We start from the raw sequence: 27,299 nt of genomic DNA on the forward strand, positions 1-27,299 counted from the left end.
TATTTGGGATTTGGTAGGATTTGTAACGGCAAACTTGCAAATCGCGTTTTTTTTTAAATGAAGTTTTATAGAACTAAAGGGAACTACAGACATATTAGATGCAAATAAATTGTTTATGTAATTTACATTGCGCGTAATTTCCGCGTAAATGTTCATTTTTCACACTAGTTGCGTTAGGAAACCGAGTGTTTCTGAACGATTTCCTCTCTATCTCCCTCGAACGTACATTTGACATTTGACAGCAGTCCAAGTAAAAATGTCTGTATTATTTCAAACTTTGGTAAATAAAGGAAAAATACATCTGTTTAGAAATTTATTAAAATCCACACCGTCCTCATGTAAATGTTTACTTGTCCGCAAACATTCAGGTATGAGGGACTTCTATGTTATGAGATATATTGTTATGAAGGTTGCTTAGAGGTTATGTATTTATTATAGATGGAGCACAGAGATTTGTATCTTTTGATGAAGTTGTGGCCCAAAGGAGAGCAGAAGCAAGACGAAGTATTGTGGTCCAGGTCAACTCAGAGGCTTCGTTCAATGAATTATACGGTTATTGTTCAAAGTATGCCACTATTGCTGGAGTACATCATTACAAAAATACTGGTGGAGAGGTACCATAATTTTACTACGTTTTTTCTACAAAAATTTCAGTAATTAAAAACAAGTTTTCTTAACTAATTGAATGTGTTAAAAATATGTTGAATTTTCAGCATTTCATGCTTATTGAATTTAGCTCCGAAGATAACTTGAAAGAAATAATAAAGTCATGTAGTACGCACCAAAAAGATCTAGATGTTATGGCCCTGAACTCTCCATTCTTGTGGTTCAGAGCTGCTTCTGGGAAAAAGGAAGTCTTTAAAACACCGAGTATGACACTATCTTCCATGGATGGGTGCTCAATGGTAGATGAAGATGAACTGTTCCAAGAGTTACTCAAGTGTGACACTGTGTCGGATCAAATCCAGCTCTTGTATGATAGGACTAAGCTAAATGATTTGGGAATAAGACTTAGATACATGGTTGCCAGACAGGTACTTGTTGTTTTAACTATTATCACTAATTAATCTGATCATTTTACCATATTTCAACTAGAAAAGAGATGACTAAAATCATTTACAAAAATATTTGATTATTTTTATTCATTACTCAAACATGTGAAAGTTACTGTTACTGAGCACATAATATTAGGACTTGATGCATGACAGCCTGAAACAATTTTTAAATCCTATATTATATTTAGAATGCAACTTTCTTGCATTATATCATGACATTGTATTATTCTAGGTTATACTATTATCGTATCATTTGAACAATTAACTAAGATATATATTTTCAGGTAGAGTGTGTATTTGAGAGCTTGTATGCCAACATAGCAGTCAGACCTTTTGGCTCATCTGTCAATGGCTTCGGGAAAATGGGATGTGATCTGGATCTAGTGCTGACCAATACTCTGACTGAAGAAATGGTAAATATTATTTATTTAAACATTTTAGTCAGTATCCAGATTATTATGATTTTTTTTTTGTTTCTAAATACATTAAAAAACAACTGCATAAAAAAGGTAAAATGCTTATTAATATTTTTCTAAATTATGCATAAACAAGTGACATTTGTAAATAGTTTGCATGAGTTCAAACTGAATGGTTTTCTTAGCCTGATATGTTCTAGTCCAGATCTTAATATGTTTATTTAACATAATCTACAATCTAAGTCTATCATATCAATATTCATCCAGTAAGAACTAATTCCACAGTGGAATGAATTATACCATGCAAATGTAAGGAGGGCTCAAGTAAAGCAAAAGATGAAAAGTAAATCAAAACACAACCATAGTGTCAGCAGACTGGGCCCCTTAGACGAAGTACTTGTAATTAATACATGTATTTGTTGTTAGAAACTAAAACCTTTGTACTTAACTAACTAATTTATTATGTTCTAGAATTTAGACAAAATGATATTTTTTTTGTGTAAAGTAACTTGCCTAAACATTTCATTATTTATAGATTAATGAAGAGTGTTTTTTAGATTGATTCTTTGATGGTGCTATGTATTTCGCATAACGCTACTGTATTTTATTTTTAATTATTGTCAAATATATGTACATATTGTGTAGAATATTATTGGCAATGCCCGGCATGTTGTCCTATACTAATGGCGGGCCGGCTGCGGGTGCGCGTGTGCAGAGCAGCGCGCACAAGCGGCTGGTGTTCCAGGACAAGCGCTGCGAGGGCGGGCGCTCGCCGCGGCAGCGCCACATGGAGAGCGTGGCCGAGCTGCTGGAGCTGCGCGTGCCCGGCGCCGCGCGCCTGCAGCGCATCCTGCACGCGCGCGTGCCCATCGTCAAGTTCGCGCACGACTACACCGACCTCGACTGCGACCTCTGCTACAATAACATGTAACGAACCCTACTATATTATTCCTCACTAACCAGCTAAAGATTGTCATTTGCTAGGCGTAAAAATACTACCAAACTATGAACAGAATACCCCTCGCTAGGCTTAGTTGATCACCTAGATCACTGCAAATTGACGATTTCTGATACCAGTATTTAGAATCCAGGTATCACAACGTGGTGGAACTGAAAAAGTCAATATATATTTAGTTTCAGCCCCATCAATCTTCACAAGTATTTTACGCATGCGAAATTCGTGCCGTTTTGAAAGCAAATTTTTCAGTAAAGTAATAAAGTTTTATAACTCTTTGAATGGCCTGTAACTTAACTGGAACAGTTGCTAGTTAAATTTATCTACATACATACATGCCCGTGGTATATCCCCGTCCCTTGCCGGGTCAGGTCGGGCGTCCACATGTCGTCGCTGCTGTGGTCGCTGGGCGGGCTGGACGCGCGCGTGCGGCCGCTGACGTTCGCGGTCCGGCGCTGGGCGCAGGCGGCCGCGCTCACCAACCCTCACCCCGGTCGCTGGATCACCAACTTCCCGCTCACGCTCATGGTGCTGTTCTTCCTGCAGAACACGCCCGGCGGCTGCGTCCTGCCCACTGTTAAAACCTTGGTGCAGAGGGCCGGTAACTACTCATTTCATTTAGCCAAACAAGATTTTTAAACAAGGCAGCAGAGCCTAATCGTCTCTATATTCATTATAATTATTACTTCTAGGTAAAGAGGACGTCAGAATAGCTGAAGAGAACTTAAACTGTACATTCCTGCGTGATATGAACAAGCTCCCGCCGGAGTGCTACTCACAGAACAAAGCCAACCTGCAGACCTTACTGCTACAATTCTTCGAGTTTTACTCTCAATTCAACTTCCAGGATAAAGCTATATCGATCAATGAAGGAACGGCCATCAGGAAACCTAACTCATTACCTCTATATGTTGTGAATCCTCTCGAGCAAGCTCTTAACGTTAGTAGAAATGTTAGCTACGAAGAATGTGAACGACTGAAGTTAGAAGTGAGGAATGCAGCGTGGCAGCTCGAGGCCGGCCTCGAAGGACAGAAAAATGACGACTGGGGCGTGCTTGGACTAGTAGAAAGGAAAACAACTAGAGGGTTAAAAAAATTACTACGAGTAGGCAATTCTCATAGGTTAGTTTCAGTAAAAGACTTATTTAATGACACAGAAGAAAGTGTTTCCAAAGAAACGTTAAAAAATAAACTTGAAAGACTGACCCCAAAAAGCGATACAGAGATCGAGAAAAATGTGAAAGAGATGAAAGATACGTTAGGGAAGGACAAAAAAGATCAGAAGGAACAAAAAGTAGTCAAAATGAAGTTTAAGAACAATCAGATAGCGAGTGAAGTGTTTAGGATACGAAGAGATAAGATTCTCTGAGTGTTCGAGTTGTGTACATAGCGAGTGACTGTTACGATAGCTGATGTCCGGGAGACCGATGTACTTGAAGCAATGTTTAAATTGCAGAGTGATTGATAACGTAGACTAAAAAATGCGTATCTTATGTTTAGAGATATAAATATTTCACCTGCAAGAGATATTCCCTATTTAGTCAGCATTCTTTTCCAAAATACGTCGTAACCTTATATGCTGTGCATACTTATAACATTTTGAACTATTTTTATGTGTAATAGTGTGTTTATTAGCCGCTCTTGTGGATACAGGAGTGTCGTTAGTATTTACAGGATTCCGAGGTGCTTTATAATTCGAAAGATCTTTTAATAGTCAAATAATAAAAGAGATGTATGTGCGTATGTGTGTATCCTGTTTGGCCTTTGACCCAGTGGGACAGTCTTCTATTTAGAGATAGGGAATCACTTTTAGTGAAATGTTTATGTTCGTAAAATTTTATTTGTTACGTTATGTTTCGTTTGATAATATTATTGTGCAAATGTAATATACTTGTAAATAAAACGAACGTGCTGCTAAAACTTGTGTCATTTTTATGTACTTATTCCATGACTAGCACAAAATACATTTTGAACTAGCAATTCTAAAAACTCTTACATGAAAATTGTAAAATGCTTCTTTACACAAATTGTGTATTTAATTACATTATATGCAATAAGGCTTACAATATTTTTTATAGGTCTAGTATATAGAAATAGTATAGAAATAGATATGATATAGAAAATTGCTCTAAATATGTAAATAAATTATATTTTTTTGTTAATTTGCTTACGTAATCTATCAATAAATAATTCTACTTTTGGATTCAAAGAGTCACATCGCTGTAACTTTTCGCCCGCGGCCATTTTCTTGAAGGCCTCTACGTTGTCTCCACACAGTTTGTCGAATGTTTGTTTGTATGTCGGATGGTCTATGAACGGGAGAGTAGGATCGGTGACGTCACACTCTTGTACCATCAGGTCTGCGCACTCGATCGTCCATATTGTTTCTTCTAGGAATATGTTGTATTTTTCATTTTGATCGAAAACACGACACTGGGAAACAAAAGCTTAAGTTAATTGGAATGAGAGATAGTTAGTATATTGGCCGTTACGCTTGGCGGCTTTGATCCAGCAGTGGGATAATACATGTTCAGGAAAATGTTAAACCGAGACCGAAATTTCTTTTGTCAGTGTGTACGATATATTTCCACCCTGAGGCTGAGGTAAAAGCAATTACCTCTTATCTTTGAAAAAAATATTCCAAAATAGGCTTTAAACTGTTAAAATGAGCAATACTATAGGTACCTCATCGCTGACGTCATCGCCGGCTACCACAATAGAGTTGAAGTCTAGCAAGGCTAGCACCGCCAGCAGCGGCGCGCCCCGCCCCCGCGCCGCCCGCCCCCGCAGCGCGCCCCCGCCCGCGCCCCGCCCGCGCCCCCGGCCGCGCCCCCGCCCTGCCCCGGCAGGGAGCACGCGGCGGACACGCGCGCGCGCACTGACGGCGAGTCGTCCTCTATCAGAGTCACTACTGTCGCCCACACGCTAGCCGACAGCTCAACTGCCAGGGAAACATGTACATGTTAAAAGTAATCAAAAATATACTAAAAACCGAATGAAAATGTACTTAAAAAAGCTACTCTTTGACATAATTTGAACATGGCTTATCTTAGCAAATTAATAAAACATTACGCCCAAATACAAGCATAACAGCTTTTTTTTCCTTTGTGGGTAGGCATAGTGGACACAAGTGAAAATAATTCGCTACTTCAAATATTTAATTTTTAATAGTAAAGTTGACTATTTACATGAATTTATGTTAGTATTGAATGTCTAGCCACCCTTCGCTCACCATATAACATAGTCCTTGTGTTACATACAAGTTTTGATACACCAATAAGTCACTGAACTTTGACCCCAGTAAAAATCGAAAAACCGACAATCATGAACGCTAACTACACACTTGGTGACCTGGAACAGCTGTTTACGAGCCGGATGCACCAGTACGAAGACAAGTTACAGCGTGCTACATCCAGCTCCAACTCTGCACATCCTGATCTTGCTTCATTGGCCGTCGAGTTTGCAGAGTTCAAATCCTTTGTGTGGCAGGCACTGAACACAATGAAGATGCAGCTGGATGCTTTAAACTCTGCTGTGGATCGTCACGAGACTGCTATGCGCCGCAAAGTTCTTCTGCTGCATGGTGTCCCTGAGAAACCCTCAGAAAAGTTGCCGGAAACGGTCCTTGAGATACTGAAGACGCGTCTTAAGCTATCTGAGGCAAGCACAAATAACTCCATTCACGTCTGTCATCGGCTGGGAACTTCACAGCAGAAGGCCAGACCCATCTTAGTGCGGTTCTTCACCATGGAGCATCGGCAACTCGTATGGGACAACAAAAAACTTCTGAAGGGTTCCGGTATTACAGTTTCCGAATTCCTGACCCGTACTCGTCATGTGGCATTTATGGCAGCCCGCAAGCACTTCGGGATCAACAATTGCTGGACCATCGAGGGCAAGATTGTTGTTGTTTCCCCGGACATGTCTCGGCACAAGTTGGAGACTATGGACGAACTCCGACGGCTAACAGCGCGTTTCCCGATGAGTGCAGGTGACGATTCTGTTCCTCCGGAGCAGCTCGGTTCGCCAAAGGAGCCAGAGGCCCCTGCCAAGGGTTTAAGGAAGGTGCGGCGGCGTAATTGACCGGATTATTGGCTAATTTCTACTCGTATTTTTGCAAAACTTCAAGTATGTATCTATTATTCTATTCTTATCTAACCGCTTTTGCTATCTACCAACATTGTATTACTTTTCATCTTCAATTTTTCTAATTCTCAAGTAGGTATGACAAACATTTATATCCTAACCTCACTCTGTATCTGTCACTCGCACTCCTGTCATAATAATTCTAACTGTCACTAATCCGTTTGACGTTTCAGTGCGTTTAGTTTTTAATTTATTTTTTACTTGGCATGTTGGCGATTGCATGGACTTTTGTGCGTTTTGTTTCGGTAATGGTATATAGTTTTAACAATTCACGCTTTTGTTTTTAAATAGTTGTGAATTCACACCTACCGTTTAGTTGCTATTTTCTGAGCTTATCGATACAAAACAACTTATACACTAATGCAAAGTGCTGATTTTATGCCTCATTTTATTTTATTTTTTAATTTAGATTTTTGTGAGTTTAGGGTGGCTGGCAGTCTTTAGTTTAAGCGACGCTAATTACTGACAGTTGCTCGCTTATTTTTGTTTACCTTCTGTGTTTGTTTTTAAAGTATTTTTTTTTTTGTTATTATTAATACTGTTTTTAATTTGACATGGTAGATGTATCCTCTAATTTTGATGATAGTTTCGTCTCTTGCTCTTCCTTAGATAGTTATGTCAGCGCGGACAGTGATTCCCCTTCTGTCACTTTACGCGACAGAATCGCCTCTGCATTTTCCAATACTCCTAATAACCTCCACCTAGTCCACATTAATGCCCAGAGTGTTCCTGGCCACTACAATGACCTTCTGGCGTCTATTAGTGGTGATGTTGTCGATGCGCTGTTGATTTCGGAATCCTTCCTGAAACCCTCCCTCCCCTCTACCCAATATCCTCTCCCCGGCTTTGTGCTAATCCGCAACGACCGCACTGGCAAGGGCGGTGGTGGTGTGGCTATCTATCTTCGTGCTGAGATACCCTTTAGAGTTATATTTTCATCTCCCAATTTATATTCTGAATCTGCCGAGTATCTCTTCATCGAGATTATAGTCCGCCACACCAAAATTCTGTTAGTCGTAGTATACTGCCCTAATCTGCATATTAATTATTTCGAATCTCTGGAATCCCATCTGCACAATTACTGTCCCCTATATGACCACATTGTCATAATGGGCGACTTTAATACCTGCCTCTTAAAACGTGACAATCGTTCAAGCAAGTTAACATCACTTTTGTCTTCCTTTAATCTGACCGTCCTACCTTCTTCTCCTACTCACTTTTCTCCCAACTGCACCCCTTCTCTACTTGACCTAATGATAGTTTCTTCCCCGAACAATGTTTCCGCCCATGGTCAATTCACTGCTCCCTTTTCCTACCACGACCTCGTATATATATCATATCGTATCCGCCGTCCTAGAATCAAACCTCAATATTTGCAGCTACGTAATTTCCGTACCATGGATCTCGAAGCGTTAAGGTACGATGCTGTGGCGGTTGACTGGTCGCCCTTATTCTCTGCGGAGTCCATCGACAGCGCAGTGTCTATCTTGAATTCTAGGATGGTAGAATTATTCGACAAGCATGCTCCGAAGCGAAGAGTCAAGGTTAGACACGACCCTGCTCCCTGGGTTACTTCGTCAATCAAGGAGATTATGATCAGTAGGGACAGGGCCAAGGGTAGGTACAAGCGAAGGCCATCCGACTCTAACTTGGCTTTTTACAAACTTTTGAGAAACCGTTGTAATCGTCTGTGTCAGGATGCAAAGAGGCGCTACTTCCACGAATCTCTTGAAAAACTTAGTCCTTCCGACTCTTGGAAATTCCTCAAGTCAGTCGGTATTGGTAAACCTCCTAGAGTTGACATTCGCAAAGACGTGGACCTTGATGACCTCAATCGCCATTTCGCCTTGTCTCCAACTACTCTGGGGTCAACTGAAAAGTCCTCCACTTTGCTGGAGCTGTCTCGTTCACCAATACCGAGCTGTCCTCATTTCAATCTTAACACTGTCTCCTTCTCGGATGTAAAAACATCTGTCCTTGCTATATCTTCTTCTGCTGTTGGCTTTGACAATATCTGCTCGAGGATGATTACACCTATCCTAGAAGAATTACTCCCTATCCTTACTTACATTTTTAATTTATCAATCTCCTCCCGCACCTTTCCGTCTCTTTGGAAAAAAGCTTTTATTATTCCTTTGGCAAAATCATCCAACGCTACTACTGCCTCCCAATTTAGACCAATCTCAATCCTTCCTTTCCTATCCAAAGTCCTCGAGCACATTGTACATCGCCAAGTATCTGCCTTCTTAACTCATAACTCTCTTCTTTCTCCTTTCCAATCTGGTTTCCGCCCGGGCCACAGTACCGTCACTGCCCTGATTAATGTCACTGATGACATTCGCCTTGCTATGGAGAACAAGTGCCTAACAGTACTTGTTCTCCTCGACTTCAGTAGCGCATTTAATTCAGTGGACTATGATGTACTCTTGGGTGTACTACAATCTCTCAACTTTTCTTCCTCTTCCGTAGATTGGTTCTCCTCCTATCTTCGGGGCCGTTCGCAGTGCGTTCGCCATGATGATTCTTTTTCTGATTGGTGTAATCTCGTTGCGGGGGTGCCCCAGGGTGGCGTCCTCTCTCCTCTATTATTTTCTATCTTCATTAACTCTTGCACACGTTCAATTACTTCTAACTTCCATCTTTACGCAGACGATTTGCAAGTGTATCGGCATTTCGCACTAGCTGATGCTGATGCTGCTATATCTGCCATAAACCTTGACTTAGTCCGCATTAGTTCATGGGCGAAGTCCTTCGGACTACGACTGAACCCAGATAAGACTCAGGCATTAATCATCGGCAGTCGACATCAGCGTAGTTTACTCGACGCCCATTGCATCCCTATTTTATACCTCGACGGTATAGCTATCCCATACTCCGACACAGCCAAAGACTTAGGCGTTATAATCGACTCGAACCTTTCGTGGCGATCTCATATTAACGAGGTTAGCCGCAAAGTGTATCACTCCTTCCACTCGCTTAAGAGCCTCCAGTTTTTCCTTCCCTTGAAATGTAAAATTTCGCTGGCTCAAGCCCTGATTCAGCCGATTATTGATTACGCTGATGCCTGCTTTTTAGACGCTACTGAGGAGCTATTAAACAAGCTTGAGCGCTTGCAAAACTTGTGCATACGTTTTGTTTTCGGGCTACGTAAGTACGACCACGTCTCCAACTTTCGCAAGGATCTCAAGTGGCTTCCTATCCGCCTTCGCCGGAACACTCGGATATTATGTCTCCTTTTTAACATCCTTCATAATCCACATTACCCATCGTATCTACGAGAGCGTTTCTCATACGTCAAGCCTCGCGACGCTCCGTGCCGATCCCACCTCAAAACCCTCCTCAAGTTCCATCCCCACAGCACGGACTTCTACTCCTACTCCTTCACCGTGCACGCAGTTCGATTATGGAACTCTCTGCCGCCTGACATACGGAATTCTTCATCTATTTCCATATTTAAGAGACGAGTAAAGGATCACTACCTGTCATCTTAATTTCTGTTGTGTCATATTTATATTGTATATATGTATTTATTTATGTAATTGTAATCTTATCTTAGTTTGTCTCTTTTTATTATCTTTTCTTCTTTTGTTAAAATTGTATTTGTCATATTCACCTCTTTCTGTTTTTCCAATGCTTGTACACTATTGTCTATTTTTCTAACTTATTTATCCTTTCGCAGGTCTGCTGGAAGAGATTTCTCAAAGAAATAAGCAGTACCTTTGTACACCTCTTTCTATATTTGTGATACTTTTATTGGTCTGTGTACATAAATGATAAATAAATAAATAAATAAATAACAACGCGGAATACGATTTGCGAGCAAGAATCGTCGAAAGCTTTTATCAAGTGTATAGTTTGACAACACATCCTAAATAATACTTACAACTGTCGGCTTCGCTTAAGGTGGTGGCTTCCATCTCCAAGAGACGACTAACATTTTTCTCCACAAACTTGACTACTACATTTCTGGTTTCCTCACTGTTATCAGAAGAGCTGTGTTCAAGAACCACCCTTATAACATCCAACAACACATGTTCAGAGATTTGAGAATCCCTTAACTTATCTGTCACAAAATTAAGCAAGCTCTCCAGATACACGTGAGTCAAGTTTTCGTGCGCTTTTTGGACACATTCCAATAATTTATATATTATTTCTTCATCTGTTACTTGACCTTCGATATCCCCTATGATATATTTCTGTGTATTCCCTTCCAATGTCAGAATCCTCAAACTTTTCTGCTGGCACTCCAAGCAATCGTTCTTTAATATATTACATAACAATGGTATATAGTCTTCATTCTTCCTAATGTTGTCCAGAGTAGTTTTGTTGGATATTTCTTGTAGATGCTCCTGTAATTTGTCAGGGTCATCTTCTGTTTCATCGTGGAGTACGAGCAGATAGTTTAAAACGGACAAGACAACTTCGTAAGACGAGTGTTGCAAGCCTTTGTATACGCCACTAGGTATGTGCTGGTGTTGCGACTTAGTAGCTAGGATGAAGTATAGGTAGATGGCGTTGGAGAGACAGACGTCTTTTCCAGGACATATAGTTACTGGGTTGTTGATGAAAACTAGATTGTGTAGGATACTGAGAATTTCGGCGGTTGTTTCTTCAGGTAGGGCTGGGAATCTAGAACGGAATACAGTAAGAAATTTAATAAGGCATATGTATAAACGAAATAACATTTTAAAAATATTTGATGTTTTCCGTAAAAGAAAGAGTAATTTTAAGTAAATACTGCTGTTTGTTTATTGGCAAAAAAAAAAGGAAAAAGGAGAATTTGCCTTTATAATTTAGTTTCTCTCCTTTCGGGAAACTCTAAATAAATAATACAAATTACATTGTCATTTGATGCACAACTTACTTCCAAACCACCAAATTAATGACTTTGACAAGTTCATCAGCGATGATGTAGCAGGGCCGCGAGCTGCTAGCCTGGCGCAGGGCCCAGAGCGAGCCCTCCACACAGCCCTGCAGGTCCCGCAGGCCCCGCGCCAGGCCCGAGGGCCGCGCCGCCAGCAGCCGCGCCAGCTGCAGCAGGACGCCGTGGCAGTAGTTCCTCTTGATATTCTCATCGTGGATCAGCGTGAATAGTGATTGTATGTGGCCGATGTACCTGTGGGCGTAGTTTAGGGTAGAATTTATTAACAACGTACTTTCATCATCATCTGTGGAATCTTACATCTATGTCAACTATGATAGATAACTGAAAAGCAGCCGTGTTACTTTTCTTGAATTTTTCACTTGCGTTAATGACTGAAAAGGCCCGAACATGTACTTTCATGAACCATCGTAATAGGTAGCCTTCATGCCTTTACTAAGATTTAAAAAAAGTTACTTATTCTCTATTTTTAAGGGACTACTTAACACGCAATAAAAATTGCTTTTATGTTTTTGAAGCATTTTTTGGAATCTGATCAATCTGTAATTCCGTATTTATACTAACTGTTCAGGTGATATGAGTGGTACGATGGCTTTGGCCGCCAGCTGGCGAGTCTTCATGACGCCGCTCCTCGCACACGACATCACGTGCGGGATGAAGGCCGTCAACTGAAACATTCGTATCATAGAAGAATGAAATTCTTCTAGAATTCTTTACATCATTCCACGACCCCCTGCCCTTATCACAATTATTATTTGGGGTCGGCGCAAAATCTTCTCCTTCCATACTTTTCTATTTGACGTCATCTCACAAAAAACACTCTTTGCAGTAATATCGTCTTTTACACAAACCATCCATCGTTTTCTTGGTCGTCCTCATCCATACTCAACACCTTCCTCACCACATGACTCTCATTCCTTCTAGAATTATTTATATGCCAAAGTTATTTAATCTTAACTCTTATGTGGGAAGAGAGCTATATTGGGGCAGCTACAAGCTGGTATCATTGTTAGCAGCAAGTGTTTTTAGTGGTGAGTACCTTAAGGTTGGAGGCGGTCCCCTCCAGCGCGGAGGGGTAGAGCCGCGCCAGCAGCAGCAGGACCGGGTACAGTGACGGACGTAGCTCCTGCTTCTCCGGGGATACACTCACTGACTGCAACTTGTCCTAAACACATGTCATATATTAAAGAAGTTATAGACATCCAAAAAGAAAGTTAAAACAGTGTTCAATTTGGAGATAGAAGGTCGCATTTTTTTGTAACTTAACCATAATTAGGTACCATTATTTAATCATTCGTTGCCTAACTTTGATATCAGACTAGTTAATTAGTTTAACAGTTAGCTCAAGCTATTCAATTGAGTGTAGTAATAAGTAAGTTTAGATTACAATGAAAAACAATCGATAAACCAGATTGACAAAATACCAGTGTTTTTGAGACATGTAAAAAAAGGTATATGGGTTGTATAATACGTTTTGAATGTACTTTCGGTTAGACTGATATTAATGGCTTAATAGCAACTCTCCGCATTTGAATATCGTATTGTGCAAAATGTATGTTGCTTATTATATGTAGTTTTCTGGTTCGCTCGCGAGTTATTTTCATATTGAGATGTAGATCGAGTATGTCCTAGTGCCACGTTACGTACCAGCATGTAGTCGTAGAGCGCGGGGTACCGGCAGAAGAACAGGCGGCCGGTCATGCGGTTCCTGGGGCTGAGCCGCTCGGGGTCGCGCTGCCGCAACACGCCGAACACGCGCACCATCAGCGCGCTGAACAGCAGCGTGGACGAGTTGCGCTCCTGTATGCAATGATATCATAGTAATACTGGTCGGGTAATAATACCTCGCGATACAAAGATTGTGTTGTGAAAGAAAAATAACTCGGTAGGGTAATAAATAAATTTATGATGGTTCAGACTGGAAAGAAAAAATTGGTGGAAATTTCAATTATGTTGCTAAGAAAGGCATGATAAACAGGTTGGTGACAGACGCTCTGTTTTAGTCTTAGAACCCTAAAATAATATTTAAAATTTACCCCACTTTGGGGTTTTAGTTTTATTGATTTCATTCAATCGTCAAAACTTTATGATTGTTCATAGAATCAATGTAAAAGTCATATTTATATTTTGAGTACTACGTAAGAAGCAGTATATCCCGTACCGCCCAGGAGTCTCCATCAAACCCGTGTAGCGCGGCCAGCAGAGCGCCCTCCACGTGCGGCGCCACGTGCTCGTGCAGCGCGGCGTGCCGCACCAGCGCGCGCACGATGTTCAGCGCGTGCGACCGGACCTCGGGCAGGCCTTCAGCTGCCAGCTGCAGCAGGACCTGCATGCTGTCTGTCAGGCCGGTACACGCGCCCTGCACCTGCAGCTCCGAGCTCACTAATGCCTGTGGGACGCGCCCGATGAAAAAATATTTCAATATTCTTTTATTTACAGAGGTATAAGGGTAAAATATAACAAAAGTGTGAAGAAGACATGGACATGGCGAGGTACGGGCAGGAGGCGATACCTGCCGTTCGAGCGGCTGGGTACTAGTAAGTTTACCAAAAACCACGCAGACGAAGTCAGGCGAAAAACCTAGCATCGTCAAAAAAAAACAGTTCCCTCGAATTAGCCCTTCTCGAAAATCAAAGTCGACATTGAACAATACCCTGATTCCCACCTAAAACCACCTAAAACTCCCTACCTGTATCATGTAGGGCAGGCCGGCACTCCTGCGCGTGGCAGTCCCCCCGGCGGCCGGCAGCCCGCGCAGCAGCGCCCGCAGCCACGCGCGCGGCAGCTCGTGCAGCGACGGGCTGCGACACCGCCATAGGCTGGACACCACACTTATATCTCAGCAAACTCTTACAATTAAACGTTATTTTAAACTAAGAGTTCTAAGACCCATATATCCAAAACCAGTTTGGGTTCATGCCCAGTCATGGGACAATGGACACTATCTTTGCACTCCGCCAACTGTGCGAGAAGTACAGACGTGCGCACAAGAACTTGCACATGGTGTTCATTGATCTCGAGAAAGCTTATGATAGTGCGCCGCGGGAAGTTTTATGGTGGGTTATGAAAGAGAAAGGTGTGCCTGGGAAGTATGTGGAGTTACTTCGTGCTATGTATAGGCAATCCTGTACATAATGTACATATTATACGTTCAATCGTCTGCTAGCAACTCCGACCAGTTCAGTGTGGCGGTGGGCTTGCACCAAGCGTCGGCCTTAAGTCCTTACCTCTTCCTGCTGATTATGGATGCCCTAACGGCGGACATACAGGAAGAGGCACCCTGGTGCATGCTATTCGCCGATGACATTGTTCTGGTTAGGAATGATGGACATGAGATCCAGAGCAGACTGGAGGTGTGGCAGCGGAAACTGGAGAGTGTTGGCTTGAAAATCACCAGAATCAAGACAGAGTACATGTTCTGCGATTTCGGCGGTCTCTCCAGTCCTGAAGCTATAACGCTTGATGGCGTGCGCCTTCCAGTCTGTTCCGACTTTCGGTATCTTGATTCATACATTCGATGACGAAATAGAGCGGTCAAGCACCGAATTAACATAGGATGGATGAAATGGCGGCAGGTAACGGGAACTATTTTTGACACCCACATTCCCCTTAAATTTAAGGGGAAGATCTATAAGACCATGGTCAGCCCTGCTGTCCTGTATGGATCGGAGAGCTGGGCGACAAAGCGGATGAATGAAAGATAATTGCATGCAGCAGAGATGAGAATGTTAAGAGGAATGTGTGGTGTTACAAGAGTTATCTGCTCTGTGTAAGAAATGAGTATGTAAGGGGAAGTTTGAAAGTGGCACCGGTTACAGAAAAACTACGTGGCAACCGGCTGTCATGGTATGGGCGTGTTATGCGGAGGAATAAGAATCATGTGGTGAGGAAGGTGTTGAGTATGGATGTGGATGGATATAGGAGAAGAGGACGACCAAGGAAACGATGGATGGATTGTGTGAAAGATGATATGGCTGCAAACAGTGGCGTGCACAGAGATTTTAGTCAGGGTAGGCAAAAAGAAACGGCCAAGTGCGATTCTGATTCACGACTCTCACAGTTGGTACAAAATGTAAAAAAAGGTTACCCATCAAATTCACGACCGTAACAAATGATGCTTAACCTCGATTTCTCGGTGATCTATGAAACTGTTTACTCTCTAAATAACTATCAACGTTCATGCCTACAGCCGAAAGACAGACGGACAGAAGGCCAGCCGGATTTAAAATGTTGTGCGGTAAACTTTGTAGTTACATACCTAGTGTACCTAGCCAATGTATTTGAATATTAAACTTTTACAGCTATCTTTTCGTCACATCATTTATCATTGAATCGCAGGTAGTCAATAACGTTTACATTTCTTTAAACTTTTTTCTATTGACAACATACCTATCGTAATATTGTAACCACGTACGTAAACACGAAAATAACCTTTCCGTTGAACAAAGTAGGTACCAAGCGGGAAACCAATAAATCGTGTTAAAAGGTACTAAATAGATATATTTCTGTATTTTTTTGTAAATAAGTTTAGATAAGTGAAATAATCTAAGTATAGTTTAAAATAAATGGATAGGGAAACAGAACAAGCGATTTCTCTGTATCTACGAGCAACTCGTTAGATTTAAATCATTATTTTTTCTACGTATTGTTTTGAACGATTGACTCACCTTTCTTAATTTATGAGATGTCTTGCGTAGAATTATATTGTTTTATATTAAATTTACGATTAACTGTACCTTTCGTTTGTATCAAATTCAAAAAAGGCGTACTGCGGCCTTTCGCGATCACTTGTTTTTTGTCACCGAAAGATAGTTTTAAAAACGCACCAGTTTTTATTTTCTGTACACACACACCACTAGAACAACTTTCACAGTTAAAAACTTCCATTATTTATAATAATTATACAATTATCAACGATAAAATCTCAAAGAGATGCGTTTACGAAACGAATCAAACAAACAATAATAATGGCGTCCAGGGTTACCCAATTTGAAAAAATACCCATATATTTTACTTAATATTACCCATTTACTCCAAAAAAGTTGAAAAAGAAAAACCCGAATAATCGCAAGGTTTACTTGTTCATTTGATAAAAGTAAAGTATTTAGAATAAAACAAAGAAACTTTATTATTTTGGTTAAAATCAATGAATAAAAAATCTGACGTCGTTGAAAAATGACAAAGAATATTTTTTAAATGAATAACAATGAAACACATTGGAGAAAAACTATAGTCGTAATTTTTAAATGCTAAAAATATAATGTAAAAATTCCATACTCCTTCTTAATTACCCACCTTAGAGGGTAAATCTTTTCAGTTGGGTGGTAACACTGATTTACGACAAAATTTCGCGGTTGTAATAAAAAGTCACTGCCTACAGTTGTGTTAGTGTGCGTAGTGGTGACGTAGTGTGTACAAATGATTACATCAACACACACAACAGTGTTTTTGTATGACTACGAGACTTTCACACGCACACATAAACACTCCACTGAATCAGTTAGACATTTAGTTTAAGTGTCTATACGCTTGGTGGCGCTAGCGCAGCGTTGTTAAGAATGCAAAAATGTTCGTAGTAGTGTACTAGTATAAATGACAGATGGCGTTGTTTTAAGTTTTAAACACTTCACTTATTTAATTGTTCTATAATTAGATTAATATATGTTATGTAAAAATAATTATTAATATTTTAAATAAAATATTATTGTGAATGTCTGTCTTAGATTCTCAGGGTAGGCAGTGTCTTTTTGTCTTTATGGACTGCACGCCACTGGCTGCAAATAATGTTTCTTGTGAGATAACGTCAGAAAGGTATGGAAGGAGAAGAGATGTTCCGCCGACCCCAAATAATTATTGGAGTTCTATGATCCATATAGCCTAAAGATAAAAAATATTTTACAGCCATCTTGTTACGTGACTCCGCAAATTGGATGCGTTAGCTGTTCACCAATAAACGACATTAGTTAATTCAGATACAAAGAAGATACCACAAACATCTAGACCCGAGACAATGTAGAAAATATGAATTTTTACAATGACCCGACCGGGGATCGAACCGGGACCTCAAAGCTAGCGACACCTTGAAACCGGTACGTACGCCACTCGACCACGGAGGTCGTCAAAATGTTATTAAACTAGTCCGCTTAACTCACCGCGATAATAGCTTAGTGAAGCCAACATGCGCCTGTTCGAAGGCCCCCCTGTGCTTGGTCTCGGCCAGCAGCGACGTGAAGTGTTCCCCGATGGCCGCCACCTGCGACACCGACAGGCTGCCCGCCGCCGCGGCCTCGCCCGCGATGCTGAAGCGGCCGCACAGGGTGCCCAGCAGGAGCGACACCTGGGGAGGAACAAGAGTGACGAAAAGCTGCGAAAGGTTGCCGTCAGCAAAAACAGCTCACGGTATTCTACTTAAAGTTCAGGCTTCAATCGAGACATACTGTTAACGTAAAGAAAAATGAAAGAAATATCTTTATTTTACATTATTAAAAATGGACATAAATATGACAAGATTTACTTAGTAAGACTGTTAAGGTAAAACAGAATACTTTTCGTATTTTTGTATTGATGTATAGTGATTAACTTCTATTTAAAAGAAAGTGAAATGGTTAGGAAATATTTTTATTTTACCTCTTTAACAGATCTCCAGGCGCACAGCAACACCATCTGCGCTGTGACCGGTCGGCCATCATCCAACGTCACGTTACTAGCAAACAAATCGAAGAAACTGGTTAAATAGGAAACCCTTTTCGTTACCTCTGCCAAAAGTATGTACAAATTAGTGGAATTAATCAAAAATAAAAATGTTTTCATTTCTATTTCGAATGGCTTTTTTCAGACACTTTTGGAATGTTAATATTAATGACTTAATTGCTCATTTAGGGCTTAATTTCTTTTTATCCAGTGTATATCCGTATGGACTTGTTTCGTCCTGGGGAAGGCAAAGGGGTGTGCCGGACTCCTACCGGCTAAAACTACTGGAATGCTCCCCCGTTTCCTTTAAGCGGGGGTCACGCTTTCGCAAACTACCGCGAAATTTAGAGTTTACTCCGATTAACTACTGTAAATCCATGTTTAAGTATAGTGGTCCGTACCCGGAGTTCCCGTGGTCGGTCAGCGTGGTCATGTCCATGGGCAGGTGACCTTCGGGCGAGGAGTTGTTGACGACGCCCGCCACCGCCGCCGTCACTTCTGAACACGTTTGTATAATGTCCGCTATTAGCTCCGTCCAGCGCTCGTCCAACGATATAGCTCTAGAAGAAATATTTTTTGTTTTGTTTTTCATCTCATTGGCTCCAAAAGTAAAAAGAATATTAGAATTTAGTATAAATGTGCAATAAAGGAAAAAAAATAGATACAATACAGGAAAAAGCAATTTTATGGACGTGACGGAAATAATTTTTCACATGTGTCGTCTAAAAATCACATTTACTCGTGAAGCGTCATTAGAATAATTTGTTTTGACACATCATATTCGTACACATTACATAAAACAATGTTGTTTAAACAATCAAAACACTTGGTGTAGTAAATATTAATAAATCAATTTTACCAAAAACATGAGCAAGACTTAAATGTTTTTTAAATTGTGTTTCACACGTCATTAGTCATGTCATTATCATCATTACTTTTTCGCAGGCTTTGTGGGTGTTTAGCGTGGCGTAAATTCTCTGTTTTGTCAAATGTCTGTGTTAATGATATATCGTAATAAGTAGTGCTTGTCTAACCGCGTGTCCACCTGGCCCAGGGCCTGCCCCGCGCAGTGCAGCAGGCCGTACACCGGGCCGCGCGCGGCCGCCCGCAGCACACTGCGCGCGCAGCCCCGCGCCTGGCGCCGGGCCGCGCGCTGCAGACGGCTCAGCAGGGAGTATAGCACTGGCTCCGCTACAGGGCTGCACATATATAACAATACGGTATTTTACTAAATTATCATTATTAAAAAGGAAACGACTCCCGCAGTATGGACTTTAATCTTTGTGTCGCGGTGGTTTAACAAACATACAATTCACAAGAAATAAATAAAGAAGAAAGAAATAAATGCCCAAAGACACCCAGACTCAGAACAAGCATTAAAAGTTTGTGGACCACACAAAGGCTTGTTCTACGCGGGGATCGAACCCGCGACACGACGAGCACAGTGAGTTTGGCGTGGTAACCTCAACCACTCGACTATCCATGTAGTCAAAATTATATAAATCTGTTTCGAAATCGCTCAAATTTCCGAAAATATTGAATACGGATTTTTCATTATATCACATCATTAAAAAGCAAAGCAGCTAAGAAGATTAAAAGTACTTACGATGATCGAAATAAGTGTATGGTAGAGGGGACAAGTTCCCACTTGCTAGTAAAACGAGAACTGGTAAGTGACGTCACGCGAGACTTTATTTAACCTTATTTTTTGTTTACGAGATAAGAGATCACAGAAAAAATACGTATCCAATATTTTTTTGGAAATCCGTCTCGTACTTAACATTTTGTTTGACAAATACCCTATTTACAAAATAAATAAATTACCTACAGCAACAAAACATTTTTATGGTGATAACAATGTTAGATTAAATAAATTATATTTTTACGTTTAGGTTCATGTTAACACCGGCCTCCTTAATCCAATGAGAAAAAACACGACACAACTTTATCTGAAATAAGATTATATTCCGTTGACTTAAAGTCCATAATACAACTTATACAACAATGTCAGACTGTACACATACCATGTTTCACCTTGCAGAATGTATTCCGGCAGTCGTCGCCTCAGCAAGTCCAGCTTGTAGGCGGCCGACACGCACTCGGTCGGCTTGAGTAGTGACGCTTGAGCAAATATATCCTTTATGTCAAGGCTGATAGAGTATGTTTTAAGCTAAAACAAAAATTCAACAACTGAACATGAATCGCCAATCGTATGATGATGATGTTGAAGTGAGGAAAAGTAACATTTTTTGACAACAAAAACTTAAACTGACTTTAAATAAAAAATACTGGACCAGGTATTAAACGTATAAAATATGTATTAACTTGTAAAAATTATCAATACAATCGGTTCATCCAATCTAAAGTTCTTACAAAAAACATAGAAAAATGAAGAATTGAGAATTGTTTTTGAAGTCCGTTGAAAATTTCTAAGACAATTTTCATCAATTTTAACTTATATTTTAACTAGCACTTTACAAACCCTTATGATATTACCTTGAGCAGTTCCACAGGGCATCCCTGTAGCGCGTCCAAGGCGAACACCTTGTTGTTCTCGTAGCTGTCCTCCAGGTGTAACAGCAACTTCTCCACATATTCATGCTCCCAGTGTCTAAGATAAAACAAGCCATATATTATGTAAAGTAAATACAAATAAATATAGTTTTTGGTTAGGTAAAGGCTGCTAACATTATGCTAGATAGCGTATTTTTTGCACGTATAAGACATCGCTAAAGGTTAATTTAAAACTGATTTTCATAAAACGATTCCAAATTAAGATCAAATACCGAAGATAACATACTAATTAGTTTCCATTATATCATGTATTGTGAACATTCTTTTATAGAACATTTAACCACACAATTTTTTTAAACCCTTATAAAATACCTTTTCCCCAACATTTAGCTTCCAAGGGCTATAAAATTAACAATTATGAAATATTAATATAATCTACCTTTCATAGTCATCCAGAGAGATTTGTTCGCACCACACGAGTATTTGCAGCGCGACAAACCGCCGGCTGTAGTTAGCGCCGGGGATCAGACTGTCGAAGCACTGCCTGCGTAACTGCTCCACGAAGCGCAGGTAATAAGCGACCTTATCGCATTCCGCATTAGGTCCTTTTTGCCGCTTCAACACTTTGTAGCTTTCTTCAAAACGTTTTACGAACTACAATGATTTTTTTTAAATAAATAAATAATTACTTTATAAGTTTTAGTGCGGGTAGAAGATAAATAATATTTAATGATCAATTGTTTGCCAGTCTAGTAAGTGGGTTCCACAGCCGAAAAATTGAAGGCGGGAATCGAATCCACCTCTGGTATAGCAGTCAGGGCCACAACTGACTTTTTTTAGAGTAAAGGAATCCTTATAAAAGTTGATGGTCACACTGCCCCGACGATAGCTTCTGCACCACTCGTCCAACATGTAGATGAAGAATATTGCATTAAATCCAATGTCGGGAGTGGGCTTGTAATATACTTGACAAAAGAGCGAAAATTTAATACTTTTGATCCACTTAAATAAGATAAGTAACTATCATGAGCCTGATTCATTATTAAATGATGCAATGGTTTACTCACGCGTATTTATCGGGAGTGCCCGACTAGTTTAGGGCACCCACCCGGAGTCCTTAATTATGAGCTGACGCGACGGGGTCGCGAGTAGACTGCGAGATTTATTATACATTCAAAATAAAATATTAAAGTTTAAATAGTTCTTATTACCTTCTTCATAACAGAGAGCGTGAGTTGCCTGAAGTTGGGCGCCTGCGCGTTGATGTTGTACTTGAGGTAGTGCAACACGAACTGCAGGTCGCCCGCACTGAACAACTCCGTGGACTTCGGAGACTCCACTATCAGGGACAGGGACAGTATTCGCGTCTGAAATATCAATATAGCATTTAATATCCTATTGATATTAGACTCGAAAGTTTTTAACTTCGGATGGATGTTTGTTACTCTTTCATGCAAACAAAAAACACATATTTTCGAGATACTAGCATTAGCTAAGAGTAGAAAATTATATCATTTTACTGTAGTTTTTGCTCGTGGTTCTGTTTTCGTTATTAGAGGTTTCGGAACAAAATCGGTTTCAACTATATTAAATGTCAAATAAAAAGCGACTTATACTGTCATAAGTAACTAATAACCGTGAAAACGGCAAGCCCCTCTACCCTCCCCCTTTTCTGATAATATTCAGCTATTTAGATATGAATATCATTCTTAACGAGTCTACAAACCTCGTCCACAGCGTCCACAGCAGCTTGCTTCAGCACATCATAACTTATTATACCCTTCCATTCATTGTCTGCACTATGATCAGATAGAATTTCGATGAAACCGGATTTTCGAGCTACTCTCAATAGCATTAAGACGCATTTCAGATCGCGCACCTGTTGCGGACTTGATTCGTTTGCTTGCTTTATGTATGGTGTTCTGTAATATCAGGTTTTTGAAGATTTTAATTTTAGCTGGTGAAGCGATACTGATACAATACTTATTAAGTTAATATGAAGAATTTTTAAGTTTTGTGATATTTTAGTAGAGTTTAGAATATAAGTGTTTTGGTTTTGGGCTGTAAACATATATTTCGTTTTTAAATAAATAAATAAATGAATGAAAATTACACTTAAGATGAAATAATATATGGCAGTGGGAGCTAGACACATCATTTGCTAGTAAAAACCGTGTGGTAAGTGACGTCACACGAGATTAAAAAAAAATATGAAATTAAATATATCTGTTTTTTGGTAATCTTTCTGACGGACTTTATCGATTTTTTTTTTGATAAATACCCAATTTTAGATTAAATAAATAATGCTCACATTAAAAAAAGGAGCTACTTCATAACGTGCATAAAAAAAAATATGTTCGAATCATTAAGCATCACGCAATCAATAACTTATAACCTTCAACGTAAGTTTTAAATGTTTTGAGTATTCTTTAATGTTCAGCCAAGTATACTCACACGTATTGCACAACATCGGCGTTAAGTTTGAAGGCCTTGACGAGCAGGTCCTCGATAACGTTGAGCACGCAGGAGTCCCGCGCGCGGCCCGCGTGCGCCAGCAGCGGCCGCAGCCAGAACTGCTGCAGCTGCTCAGGGTTGCACTCCGAACATAACTTGTCTAGGAACGCTTCCAGAGCTATGCTGGCCTGGGAATAAGTTTTTATTTCAAGTAGGCCGTTTTCCAGGCACTTTCAAAATGTTACAAAGATGACTGTAGTTGTTCGGTTCCAAAGTCTTATGGAGAAGAACGGGCAAGAGACTCCATAATTTACTCTTTTTAAAAAAAGATGTAGATATATAGAGATACAGATGTAACATTGAGTATTTTAGTGATTCAAATTTCAATATAGGGAACGGAACAAGACCGGAATTTCGCTGTGACCTTGCAGTCCTGTACACGAGGAGTAGGTTCGATCCAAAAGCAAGCAAAATACCCACGTGGCATTTACCAAGCTAAATTTAGTTTCTTAGAAAAGACACCACTGGTAAAAGGGTGAAGGAAAACATGGTGAGGAAACCTGGGTAATGGATTCCTAAATCGCTAAACAGCAGTGAGCTAGCGTCGTGATCAATGCTCAAAACCCTTCCCTACGAGGGGCGAGGTTTATGCGTATCTAGGCTGATATTATGACTTTTATAATAGAAAAAGTTGGACGTGTTAAGGTAAGGCGATCTGTGAATGTGGCGAATATGGCATGTGTCTAAAAGTACAATCTATAAAAAATACGTGTCTTCGACTTGATTTCCTTACTTTTAACTGAAAGGAATTGATTTAGGTTATTTTTCAACGGGAAAAAGTACAACTCACAGTATTATGCAGCGGCTGCGAGTCGAGCGCGGCGATGACGTCGGCGATGTCCGGGCACAGGCGCAGCGCGCGGCCCGCGCCCAGCGCGCTCACCAGCCACGTCAGGCTCAGGTAGTAGCTCCGGCGGGATCTGTCCAGCGACGACACGGCCCACGTCAACTTGTTGAGGGCAGTGGCGTCGCCTGACCAGGTACGAGATACAATTTGAAAACCCTTGACAGTAAAAACGTGAAAGTTTTAAATAGCACGACCAATTTCTATCAAACATGCCTGAGAAAACTCGCACATAAGTCACTTTTAATAAAAAACAAACTAAATTGAAATGGCTCAATTCGTTTTTTGGGGAATTTGTAGCACGATGCAACAAATTCCCCTTGTTTGTTTCCCCCATTCTTGTCTATCAGCAAAACCACTTAGGAAACGGAGAAGGATGGACGAATCCTTGCTTACTAATATGCGTCTAATATAATTTAATTTGACATTGTAAAGTGCTACTTCTTAATCTATTTAAATAAATCATCAAGCTAAAACTCTAAAGTCATTTGACTAGCAAAAAAAAAATACCTTCTTTCTCCATTTTAGCGCAGTATTTAACAACACACGCGAGTATTTGCCCAGTGAGATGTCTGACGCTGTCCATATAGTGTTCTAGATGTGACCACGCGAATAACAACAGCGAGTCGACTAGTGCGAGCCCTGTGGCTTTGTCTGCCACTTTATGTAGCAGCTTGCTAAGCTGGAGCAGAGTACGGGCAACGCTAAGGACGAAGGTCGATTCTGAAGAACTCCTGAAACATTATATTGTGTCGTTATACTTAATTCAATATTATTTTGATTGCAGTGGGGGTTTTTTTGACTGCACGAACAAGTCCGAATGACCGATGTACCAAGAGTTCGATCCCCGCATAACTGGAAAAGCATATTCACAAATGCTTGTTCTAATTTAGGATTTATTTTAATTTCTATAAAGCCCCTGAAGCACAACAACTGATTAGTGTGAGTATCGTTTAAAGAAAACAGTGGTAGTGCGTGAGTTGTCAGTGTCAATATACATTCTATGACATACCTATCTCCTATATCCAATATTTTCTGCGTAAGAATAACTATAGCAGCGTCATTTCCAACCAGTGTGAACAGTTGCTCCGCCGGCACAACCGTAATGATAGCTGACAGTAGTGACAAACGGACTACTTCAGTGTTCTGTAATTCTAGTATTGTAGACTCTGTGAGATTACAGTTTAACACCTGAAAAATGAGATAAAGAAAATTATATTGACAAACAATCGTAGCGTTATAGGTTCGACCCCAATATGGAAATAAAATTTGTGTGATCCGTGATTAAATAACTAATGGATTTTAGGATGTTTGGAAAACTAGGACAATACTAATAAGACTTATTCACTATTTCTTTAACCTAAGTATTATTGTATTTCTCTTAAATTTTATTATACTTACACTTATCCAACTGTCTTCACCATTCTCTATAACATGCATAGACAAGTACAGAATGCCACACACTGTCTTAGTGTCCATTGGTACATCATCATCATAAATTAGTGCCTGAACTAACAACCTTATCTGCTTGAACATAAGGATCAATTTACTTATGTTTTCAGTGTTCCCTTTCTGAATGATATGCAATAGTAGTCTTAAGGTGAGATGGGCTATGACAAATATTTCGTTCTTCTCTGTTGGAGATAAAGTTTTCTCTTCACTGGAAAAATAGAAATAGATTATGTACATTTTGCTTTCAATCTCTCTAAAAGACATATCTATTTTATTAAAAAAAGTTCACGTTGTCATCAATGAAAATAATTCCTTGTTGCTACTCCACTATGATGACATAACATACTTTATTCAACATGCTTTATCAAATTATCCAACAAACTATTAACAAAAATATATTTTATACCTTAAAGTGTTCACACAACACTCCAGACAGTTCCTCAGATACTCCGCAAGTCTAACTTCAACTAGTCTCACTGCGGCTGTCCCTGTGTTGAAGTTCTCTATACAAGAAGCCACTTTGTTGACTGTGTCTATGTACTGTTTGTAATCTGTTGGTTTGTTTGATAACTGTATGTCTATGTGATCTGCTAGTACTTTTGTGAATGCTGGTTGAAGTTGTATGTTCTTTGTTATTTGTCTGAAATGTTTAATCTTAGATTTTTGAACTGTCTCTAAAAATATAACTAATTTAGGTTAACTAGGTTAACTTTCTTTATTTTAAATGTTTTTTTTTTTATTATTACACCACAAGTACTACAAAGATCTTTGTTAAATAAATACTTGTAAAAACATAATTTATATCATAGCATAATAAGATAATATAATACCTTGAAAGAAAGCATTTTACGGGATGCTTAGACTCGGCATGAAAAAATGTAACTGCTAAAAATGTTAAAACATCAATTGATATCGTGTTTCTATGAGAATCTAATATCTTCTTCAAAACCTGTAATTGATCATCTGTAGAAGCTGAATCTATAAAGTCCTTTATCTGTTTGTTTTGTTCACCTGAAAATAAGTTTCATTAAATGAAATCAATATAAAACCCAAGGCGTGACGCTTTGGACGTTTAAGTGTTATTAATGAGAACAACGAAGTTTGATAATTGTGTTATATCAATTGTATATTACCTTCAATATTAACAAATTCGATTGGAGTAGCGACCGGCGCGTTTCCGATTGAATTCTTAGATTTCCCGCCACCACCTCGACCTAAATTGACTGATGAAGGATTCATAGTGTGCAATTATTTTTAATACTATACTATAAAGTATTGTCTTATTTAATAAAATACAAAGGGAATCATATGTTTTCAATGTTTACAGCAATACTAACATAACCTCAATATTTGCTATAAACGTCAGCATGACATGTCATTGAACTACCAACTATAGCAGGCTTCATAAACAGTTCCAACAAACCTTTTTTTTTAAAAGCTTAATGTTGCTTTTACCTCCCCGAGCTAGGTGAATAATTATTAATGAATTATTAGCCATAGAAGTGTTAATTTAATTTAAGTGTGTACTTATATAAGTACAAATCATTATATTGGGCACTATTATATTCTTTGACCTTTGTAAACAAATAAACGTTTAGAAAATTAAAAGTTAAAAGTTCCGAAATAAATGTCTTGTGTCAAAACTAAATGAAAGTGTGCGGGGAATATTTACTAATTTGCTTATCAATACCATTTACTGTATATAGTAAGTTATTTTCAAATCCAACTCACGCAATACGTGTGTACGCACTCTACTAAAAACATTTTCTTACAAACGCATTGGGTAAATCTATCATACTTGTGTTGGTATTTATAAAATGTGTACTCATAT

The 27,299-nt window shown here is 39.6% G+C and overlaps 2 protein-coding genes and 1 long non-coding RNA gene across 4 annotated transcripts; 1 reads left to right on the top strand and 2 right to left on the bottom strand.

Annotated features, from left to right (window-relative positions):
* Positions 1-84: 84 nt before the first annotated feature.
* Positions 85-3,986, top strand: LOC113495574 (poly(A) RNA polymerase, mitochondrial-like). Of its 2 annotated transcripts, XM_026874343.1 has the most exons (8): positions 85-368; positions 439-614; positions 714-1,034; positions 1,340-1,468; positions 1,757-1,864; positions 2,187-2,398; positions 2,798-3,027; positions 3,119-3,986. In XM_026874343.1, exons 1-8 carry the CDS (start codon positions 257-259, stop codon positions 3,793-3,795), a joined length of 1,965 nt encoding a protein of 654 aa, XP_026730144.1. In that variant the 5' UTR covers positions 85-256; the 3' UTR covers positions 3,796-3,986. The 2 variants fall into 2 exon arrangements, with proteins under 2 accessions (XP_026730144.1, XP_026730146.1); XM_026874345.1 differs by lacking the exon at positions 1,757-1,864.
* Positions 3,987-4,338: 352 nt separating this feature from the next.
* Positions 4,339-5,208, bottom strand: LOC113495576. The gene is made up of 2 exons (XR_003400742.1): positions 5,112-5,208; positions 4,339-4,859 (listed from the first exon to the last, which is right to left on the bottom strand). It is a non-coding gene; the product is annotated as an uncharacterized LOC113495576 (long non-coding RNA).
* Positions 5,209-5,242: 34 nt separating this feature from the next.
* Positions 5,243-27,003, bottom strand: LOC113495912 (thyroid adenoma-associated protein homolog; the record flags this gene model as incomplete). Its single annotated transcript, XM_026874913.1, has 25 exons — positions 26,602-27,003; positions 26,299-26,479; positions 25,875-26,108; positions 25,418-25,676; positions 25,029-25,207; positions 24,527-24,750; positions 23,963-24,144; positions 23,113-23,300; positions 22,385-22,580; positions 21,870-22,025; positions 21,098-21,312; positions 20,641-20,755; positions 20,169-20,314; positions 19,179-19,343; positions 18,546-18,704; positions 18,082-18,157; positions 17,607-17,791; positions 14,144-14,273; positions 13,616-13,843; positions 13,102-13,254; positions 12,494-12,619; positions 12,019-12,122; positions 11,437-11,688; positions 10,456-11,201; positions 5,243-5,367 (listed from the first exon to the last, which is right to left on the bottom strand). Coding segments are annotated over exons 1-25 (4,830 nt in total), but the record flags the coding sequence as incomplete, so codon positions are not given.
* Between the last annotated feature and the right edge of the window lie 296 nt (positions 27,004-27,299).

The sequence above is a fragment of the Trichoplusia ni genome, chromosome 7 (genome assembly GCF_003590095.1).
Source record: "Trichoplusia ni isolate ovarian cell line Hi5 chromosome 7, tn1, whole genome shotgun sequence".
Classification (NCBI taxonomy): Eukaryota; Metazoa; Arthropoda; class Insecta; order Lepidoptera; family Noctuidae; genus Trichoplusia; species Trichoplusia ni.

Excerpts from the sequence above, each read along its gene's own strand:
- LOC113495574 (XM_026874343.1), top strand. The coding sequence starts at position 257 with ATGTCTGTATTATTTCAAACTTTGGTAAATAAAGGAAAAATACATCTG. Across the intron at positions 1,035-1,339 it reads GATACATGGTTGCCAGACAG|GTAGAGTGTGTATTTGAGAG; the intron begins GTACTTGTTGTT and ends ATATATTTTCAG. Across the intron at positions 1,865-2,186 it reads GACTGGGCCCCTTAGACGAA|AGCAGCGCGCACAAGCGGCT; the intron begins GTACTTGTAATT and ends GCGCGTGTGCAG.